Source organism: Phoxinus phoxinus (genome assembly GCF_949152265.1).
Source record: "Phoxinus phoxinus genome assembly, chromosome: 24".
Lineage (NCBI taxonomy): Eukaryota > Metazoa > Chordata > Actinopteri > Cypriniformes > Leuciscidae > Phoxinus > Phoxinus phoxinus.
Genome location: NC_136899.1, coordinates 2,859,110 through 2,868,507, shown reverse-complemented (window position 1 = coordinate 2,868,507; position 9,398 = coordinate 2,859,110). Strand labels below are relative to the sequence as shown.

At 36.2% G+C, this 9,398-nt stretch overlaps 1 protein-coding gene across 3 annotated transcripts in view; it reads right to left on the bottom strand.

Moving 5' to 3' along the window:
* Positions 1 to 238: 238 nt before the first annotated feature.
* Positions 239 to 9,398, bottom strand: part of mybpc2b (myosin binding protein Cb) — a 68,100-nt gene continuing 58,940 nt past the window's right edge. For 2 of the 3 annotated variants that reach the window (XM_079602026.1, XM_079602028.1), the window contains 5 exons: positions 8,837 to 8,976; positions 8,451 to 8,610; positions 7,370 to 7,506; positions 4,657 to 4,843; positions 239 to 780 (listed from right to left, as the gene is read on the bottom strand). In XM_079602026.1, coding sequence (XP_079458152.1) covers positions 755 to 780; positions 4,657 to 4,843; positions 7,370 to 7,506; positions 8,451 to 8,610; positions 8,837 to 8,976 — 650 coding nt within the window. In that variant the 3' untranslated portion in view covers positions 239 to 754. The remainder of the gene's footprint in view (positions 781 to 4,656; positions 4,844 to 7,369; positions 7,507 to 8,450; positions 8,611 to 8,836; positions 8,977 to 9,398) is intronic. The other variant, XM_079602027.1, reaches the window with a different exon arrangement.

The window sequence follows — 9,398 nt, the reverse complement described above, 5'->3', positions numbered from 1 at the left end:
CAGCGTTTCGTTCCCTCTCAGGGAACTAAGGTTACATACGTAACCAGAGACGTTTCATTGGCCATCAAAACAAGTCAATTAATGTCTTTTAATTGATATACTCAGCGCCATTAGTGGCCTTTTTTAATTTAAGTAAACTATTATATTATAAACCGATGAACAGATCTATACTGTTGGTTAGTGTTTATGTGTGTGCTTTATCTCACGCTGCAGTTGTGTTCAGAAATCAGTGATGGTGCAGTTGCCATAAAACAGTTTATTTTCTGTCCTGAAACAACAAATGCAGAAACAAGTTACATATACAGTGCAGTTTTGAGTCCAGATATTGTAGCAAAATGAAAGCGCAATCCCATTTGATGTCATTAATTTCAGTCAATAGTAGATCAGCAAAACCAAGGTAATTGATCACCTGTTGTAACCCTAAAATCATTTATGAAGAGGATATATGTGGAAGGGAGGTTCTGTTTTCAGTCTCCATTAAAGCCATTGTTTTTGAACATGCATAATTGCTCAACGTCACCGGTTGCTATAGTTTTGATAAAAATACTTCTCACTGGGGCTTAATGCAGTCAACCGAGCGTTTATTCAAAGCCTTCAAAAGCTACAAAACCAGAGCGAGAGTTTAACACCACGTGAGCCGCCGTTAGTCATTTCATGAGCCAGGCAAACACAAATGACTGTAAAACATAAGTTTATGGCCGATCATACTCAATGTCATTTCCGATCCATTTCATCTCAGCTGCTTCTGTTCATCCTACTCCTTCTTCTCTACCGGCATGGCTGAGAGAGAGAGAGAGAGAGAGCGAGAGAGAGAGAGAGAGAGAGAGAGAGAGAGAGAGAGAGAGAGAGAGAGAGAGAGAGAGAGATATAGAGTATGAGAGAGAGATAGATAGAGTATGAGAGAGAGAGAGAGAGAGAGATAGATAGAGTATGAGAGAGAGAGAGAGAGAGAGAGAGAGAGATAGATAGATAGAGAGTATGAGAGAGAGAGAGAGATAGATAGAGAGTATGAGAGAGAGAGATAGATAGATAGAGAGTATGAGAGAGAGATAGATAGAGAGTATGAGAGAGAGAGAGAGAGAGAGATAGATAGAGTATGAGAGAGAGAGAGAGAGAGATAGATAGATAGAGAGTATGAGAGAGAGAGAGAGATAGATAGAGAGTATGAGAGAGAGAGATAGATAGATAGAGAGTATGAGAGAGAGATAGATAGAGAGTATGAGAGAGAGAGAGAGAGATAAAGAGAGATAGATAGAGTATGAGAGAGAGAGAGATAGATAGAGAGAGTATGAGAGTGAGAGAGAGAGAGAGAGAGAGAGAGAGAGAGAGAGAGAGAGAGAGAGAGAGAGAGAGAGAGAGAGAGAGAGAGAGAGAGAGAGAGAGAGATATATTAGATATGATACCCCGTCACCCAAAACCTCTACAACCAATTATATGGAAGAAATATCATTCTCATTACTCATGAAACAATAATGATATATTATGTAAATTGAGTGTATATCAAAAGTATATATCATGGTAGTATATGTTTATGTGACTACCAGTTTGTACTGTTTAATTTATGATCATTTTAAGAAAAATGTGTCTAAATAGGATGATTTTTATAGAGTAATGAGAATAAGAATGTAATGAGATTTTTTTTTTGCATTACAGTAATGAGAATTTAAATAATTATATATATATATATATATATATAAATTTCATTTATTTAATTGTCATGAAAATAATATAAATATTATTATTATTATATATTTTGAAATATATTTTCCTTTTATTTTGTAAAATATAAATATGACCTGGACCTCAACAAACTTGTCTTGGCCATCAAGACAGTTATATTAATGCCTTCTAATTAATATAATGATTTTTTAATCAGGGTAAACTAGTAATATTATAAGGGATCTATGATTAGTTAGTGGCCTATGAATATCTAACTGTAGATTGTGATGATAAGTGGCTGGAATGAGCAGGACATATGGATAATATGTTGTTTATGTGTTCTGCATACAGGATTGAGATGTAGCACTATGATAATGCGCAGTTTTATAATGTTCCACATTACGCATTACTAAAAAGAGACATGTGATATTAAGTATGACTTTCCCGCTTTAATGATCTTTCTGTAACATGTTGCGTGGGAGGAAATCCAGTTAGTTTCCTGCATCTGAAGCTGGTTTGGATTCTGTGTGCAAGTCAGTGTGACACATATACATTAAATCACCTTAGATGTATTCATTCTCCTCAGGCAACGATCTGAAAACTAGCGAAGCTGCGTAACGCCATTGTTTGTTCATATTCTTTGTCTGTGTCGTGTAACTTTCCATCTGAATGCTGTCTGATGACATGTTCTGATGTTTTACAGAGGTTTTCCCACTGATAATGTTTAACTGGTGACACAAGAATGTCAGTAAACATGACACAGCAGTTTAATTAAGGAGTCGCTCTACATGCGCCCTCTAGTGAAACACTGACGCACTGCTGTTAAAACAAGCAGCTCTTGTTCCTATCAGTGAATAATATGGCTTTCACACTTTTCTAACCCGGCCTATAAACAGATAGGCAGGCATAATTTATTAATTCAATTGTTTGTTCACAAACTGTTCCAAACCAATTTGAACTATATAAAACCATATAACTATATAAAACTATAACAAAACCAGGTATCGAGAGTGTGCATACATTTTTCTGTATTCTGTTTTTTTCCGTTTTCATATTTTTGGACTCCCATTTTAATGGTTAAATACATTTTTGTTATCAATTGAAACCATGAAACTTATACAATTGAACAATCATCTATTAAAATATTAAAATTAATTAAATTTTGGGCACTAAGACTTTTTTTTTTTTTAAACAAATTTTTATTTTTTTGTTCCATTTTAATGGTTTAATTACATTGTAATAACCAATTATTTAAAATGTAATGATTTAAGCAAAACTTTCTTCAAAAGTTAAACCAACCTTTTATTTTGACGGGTTGCCGTGTAGACCTTTGAGTCTCTGGGCCCTATCTTGCACCCAGCGCAATTGACTTTGTTCACCGACGCATGTTTCATTCCTATTTTGCACCCGCGCACAGCGGACTTTTCCCTCCACAGACTCACGTCGGTAAATTAGGGAATGAACTTGTGCTCGCAGGGGCGGTTCAGTGAAAAGAGGAGTGTGTTCCGCCGCAAACGCTCCCAGGTGATATTTTCCAGTTTTAGAAAACAATTCCTCCACTGACCAGGAAAAAAACAGTCTAAAGACAGCGGCGCGTTGCGCGTTAGTGATATGGTATTTTAAGGGCGCGTGCTAGGCCATTATGTAGCGTGTAAAAGCGCATCCACTTTGATTCTCTTATCTAAACAGATGCTGCAGTTTTCATTTTTGCAAATCATACTTTATTACAAGAAAAAATATTAACACACGAGGGAAATCATTGTTGTGTCCATGAAGATGTGAAAAAGATCTATCTAGATAAAAAAAAAAAATCTAGATTAGGCTACACATTTACCCAAATTATACGCCTGTTTAACCGAAGCTAATTTGTGTGGGTTTCTCCCATCATCCCCAATGTCACTTCTCTGTGTTTTACGGCCCTGACGAGAACGTCGGTCTCCTCGGCTGTGAACCGCTCCTGGCGTGCGCTGGCAAACCCGCCGTTATAATAGCAATCCGCCGTTATAATAGCAATCCGCCGTTATAATAGCGATCCGCCGTGGAACAAGCGAGCCGGCTCTTAAACGAAATGTGAGAGGACGCTCTGATTGGTTTATTTCACGTTACGCCCAAACCACACCTATGAATAATGAAGCGACTTCAGACCAACACATTTTAGATTTGCGTCGGGCACAAGAGTCATTTATCCCGCCGGGAAAATAGCAACAGCGCCGGGATCTGCCCACAAAGTTACTTGCGCTTTGACACTTGCGTTTCAGAACGTTAAAATAGGGCCCTATGTGTGTTTTTATGATATGACGATCTTTTTTCTCAAATCAAGCTAAAATGCTGCAGAAGTGACTGTCAGAGCGGCTGTGTGGATAAAGTTAACGCATTAATGTCCTCATATACGCTGAAAACATCGCGAGCGTAATGCATCAGTGTGTGTTTGAGTGTGTGGTAAATGAAACCGCACGTTCATTCATTTAAATGATTCCTATTTAAATACTCCTTATGCGAATATTCACATACACTAGTCTATATCACGATTTTATTTAAATTTACTGACCTACTTTTCATCCAAGATATGACAATTCAGTGAATTTCTGCATTATACAGTAAATTACGTTTTTTATGACTGGATTCCGCAATTCTGTCCGTGTTTTCCGCATCGCGGGAATGAAATATGGTCCTATGGTGCCAACCGCCGTAAAAAACATAAAGTCATCGTCACTTACTGATTCAGGATCAGTGATACTTAGCAGTTGTATGTCTGATTTGAGCTTGAACTTTAGAAATGCTTGGGAAATGTAGCTTGTGTGTAGTGTGGACGCTACCGCACTACTTGATCATAAAAAGAGCTTCGCTACTGAAAAGCTATTTGATTCAGAAAACAGCGACGCTAACATGACTACGCTACTGAGAAATGTAGTTAAACTAGTAGCGTCACTGATATTTTTACTAAGGCATTATTTAGTATGTTTCTTAGTTTATATTAAGACAACAATGTTAAATTACCTCTGATTTCCAGTCTGCACTCCACCTCATCTTCTCCGAGCGCATTTACAGCCTTGCAAGAGTATTTCCCACTATCATAGGTGCTGGGTCTGCGGATGTTGAGCGTCAACACGCCCTGGTTATTCTGCATCAGGAACTTTGGGTCGTCACCTATTATCATCTTGTTCTTCATCCAGATAATCTTCGGCTGGACAGAAACACAAAGAGGTTAAGGAAGGAATAATTTTATTTAGCCACTTTAGCCAGCTCCTTTGTTTCCTGTCTGCCATTATTGGACAAACTGATTAATCCAGGTGTGCCTGACCAACAACAATATACAGACACACCTGGATTAATCAGTTTGTCCAATAATGGCAGACAGGAAACAAAGGAGCTGGCTAAAGTTCAGGAAGTAGTGCAGCTGTGCATAAAGTCCATTGACTCCAGGCCGTTGAGATTAGAAAAATAATGCACACCCGAGGTGGTAATGCGTTCACGACGCGGAGCGGAGTCAATTATTCCGCTTATACTACAGTTACCACACCTCGAAATATTGTTCAGATTATGTATTTTAAGACGTTTGTAAAGTTTTTGTCATTAAAACGCTCTTGTCTGTAGGACTAACTCCTTGCGCATCTAAACGCATGTCTCTGCTAATTCCAAAACGTCATTGTAGAGTTAGCGGAGGTTTGAGCCGCTGATAGCAGAGTAATGCTGGACACACACTTAACCACTAGAAAAATTCTCTGACTGTGAACGCAGCAGATTTTAAACACCGCTGTGAACACACACTGAACGCGCTGAACACACGCGCATGATCAGTCATAAGTATCAAATTACATTCATAACCGGCCTTACAGTGAGTGTGTCCCCGGCTTTATGCAGTTATTAATGCAGTTATGAGAGAGAGAGTTTTAATTTATTCGTTCATTCTTTTTTTCTATTAGTGACAGTAGACTAGCCTAATAAATGAAAAACAAAGCCCGTTTAACAAGTATAGGCCTGTCAATAATAATTTATTTGTTATATTATCTGCAATAATTACGAAAACCCGTGCAGCAGGACTATCCATTTATTTAAATATTCAGTTTAATTTTCTATTGGGACTATATACTTTATTTATTAAAATTAAACTGCATGTTTCCGTTGATTGTGAAGTTAGACATTGAACATCGGAGATCAAGCGCATGGGGCTGCATGGTTTTTCTTGTTATGAATTGTATGCTATGTTCCGTTATTACAGTGAACTACGCGCAGTGATATGGAGCTGTAATGCGGTCAAGACCTGCCGGAACTACTTTAGCCGTGCGGTTCCCTGAAAATAATGCACACCGTTGAACGTTCGTCAACCAATCAGATTCAAGCATTCAACGGCCCTGTAGTATAAGCTGTAATATAGAATTACTCTACTCAGAACTGAAGTTTAATGTTTGTTTATTTATGAACTTAATACATCTCATGACATGATAGTAGATATGACACTGATCTTGTTTCATGATAAAATCTGTTATTTTTTTATTTTTGTTTTCCCTGCAGTGGATTGTAAGGGATCTGAGTGATGTTTAATGATGGTGAGTGTATGTTAAGGCAAAAGATTTTGGACAATTTGGGCATTTTTCATAATGTTGTGGTTTCAGACTAGTGGAGAGAAAACATCCAAATTACACTGGTAAGTGTTTATTTTATTGCCCCTGTAGATTTAAACTAAAATACATATCTTTAAATGCTTTTTTTCTCTCAAAAACTTCTCAAAAAAGAGTTTTATTTATATCTATATGAACAAATCTCTCAATAAAAACTTTCAGAATATAGATAGGAATAAAACTGTAAACTGTGGACTCCTTTAAGGCAAGAACTGCATTTCTATGATCTCTAAGGTCCACTTATAATGTTTTTTAAAGCAAGATTTTTACAAGCTATTTTCTATCCTGTTTTTGACCCTCTCTTTCCAACACTTTGTGATAGGTGTGCCGCATTCAAGACTTGGAGGTAAAGTATTGGGTAATAGTTTTGCATATTAATATCATTTTCAACGTCCCTGCCGCCACTACAAGTGTGAAAATGTTTTGAAAACTTCCGATGCTGAAAAATGGCAACCGGTGAAATTCAGCCACACGTTTGAGCCAGAGTCCGAATGAAAGACAAACCTACACCGCAAATAGCCAAGATCCTCCAGTCTGCGACAGCGTGGTAATTAATAATCTTTATTTATATGTATTCCTTATGTATTTGTAAGGTAGTAGTGTGTTTTATTACACCATATGAGTGTTGAAAGAAAAAGCCTGCGTCGAACTGTGTCGCTTAAACACGAACCCGCAGTAAAATGAAGTGAACAAGAACGGTGTCCTACTGACGCGATCTGGAACTTTGTTAAAAATAAGTTCATCCATGCTTTCTTAATGTTAGGATCACAAGGATGGAGAAGCAAAGACTGTGTTTTTCCACATCTGGGTAAAACGTCCTGTAATCAGAGCGTCTCTATGGTTTGTTGCTTGACCAATCCTGTGTCTCTGGGTATTTACCACAGCATGGCATGCAGGGGTCATTGGGCGGGGCTAAAGAGGCGATGATGTAGAAGTAGGCGTTGATCTTCTGTCCTTCATCACACTATGATGTCATACTGAGACAATATCCGAAACGAGTCATTTTGGGAGCTTGGTTTCAATCAAAGCTACCCAAGGATTCTGCCCACATGTTAAATGGAGTATGTACCGTATGTTGAGAAGTGTGTTACCTTAGGAAAGCCCCTGACTGAGCAGCTGATGGCGGTGCTGTAGCCGATAGTCACAGATCTATTGATGAGCGGTGCGGTGAACTTGGGGGCAGAGGTCATGTCCTTTTCCTTGTAAGGAGGAGGTTTGAATTCCAAATCTGGTAGTGTGACATTGAGAAAATTGACATCAAAATCTACAAACATTGATATCGGTGCGACATACTTCCAACATCCATAAATATTAGTTTTTGCAGTTGTAATGTAAAATTAAATAATTAATTAATTACTTATATATAAATATTATTATTAATATTAATATATAATTATTATTCATATAAAATGTATAATATACATGAGTAATATTACATTTTATAATAGCTATATATATATATATATATATATATATTAGGGCTGTCAACGATTAATCGCGATTAATCTAATCCAAAATAAACGTTTGTGTTTACATAATATATGTGTGTGTGTTGTATACGATTATTTTGTATATATAAATACACACACATGCATGTATATATTTGAGAAAAAAATTGTTATTTATATATAAAATAGTTCTATTAATATATAATATAAATCATATAAAAATATATATGCAGTATATAAATGCAAATATTTCTCAAATATATACATGCATGTGTGTGTATTTATATATACAAAATAATCATACACAATACACACACATATATTATGTAAACACAAACTTTAATTTTGGATTCGATTAATCGCGATTAATATATATATATATATACACACACAAGTAATTTTTCTTATTATTATTATTAAATTGATATATATAAATCACAAAATGTCTTATTTTGTTTTATATTCTTATTTAGTAATAATAATAATAATAATTGTATTATATACAAATATTACATTATTATTATATTGATATATAAGCACAAATTTTGGTTAAATAGTGCATCCCTAAAAACAAGCACAACACAGCAAACCTAGATTTTAAAATTGTAATCACATTTTTATAATAATCTTCTTCTTTTTTTAAATCCCTGAATCCCTTAGTATATCTCTCTCTTTTTTTTTCTTGTGAAATTTTCCTGACATTTATTCCGTTCCCCACACTGACCAGACTTGGCGATGATAGCGGTGTTCTTGCTCAGGCAGGGATCTTCACTGAGGCCGCAGAGGTTCTCGCTGTAGACGCGGAACAAGTACTCGTTCCCGATGACGAGGTCAGAGACGGTGCAGTTAGTGCGGCGGTTGTGATCGTACACCGTAAACCACTCCTACAGGGCGATGAGAGGATAACACATGATGGATTGATTGATAAAGGGAGTCGTTCACCCAAAAATAAAAGTTCTGCCATCATTTATTCACTCTCATGTATCACCATACAACAGTAGCCCATGACTCGACCCAGATGTTGACACCGGTTTGGACGTAAATGATGACAGAATGTTCATTTTTGGATGTGGAGTGTTTTGGTGGATAAATGGAAACCAGATCTCTCACCTTGGTTTTTTTGTCTGCTTTCTGGATGGTGTAGCCAGTGATCTCACAGTTGCCGTCATCTTTGGGTGGTTTCCACTCCAGTGCTGCATTGAAACCCCAGACATCAGTCACGTGCACTTGAGTCGGAGGCCCGGGTTTATCTGGGAAGAGAGTTGGAGAGTCCGAGGCTAAACTTGATGAACGTCTCTGGAGTAAACCAGCGCTCGGTGTGTGAGTGATAAGACAGAGTTTAACACAGAGTTTCCCAAACCAGGGTTTGTGAGGAAACTGGACAGGGTTTGGGATTTGATGAAAGCTAATAATTCAATCATAAATATTTGTATTTTATTTTATTACATTTTATTTATTTATTTAAATAATTTAAAAATGATTGCATTCGCATAATTTTTTCAATTCAATTTTTAAATAAAAATATTCAAAAACGTATAATCAAAATAAATATATAATTTAAAAATTATTTATATTTGCATAAATAATTACATTAATAGTAATTAAATTATAAAATGTCAAATTAAAACAAATACATAACTTTAAAATGATTTCTATTTACATAAATACTAAA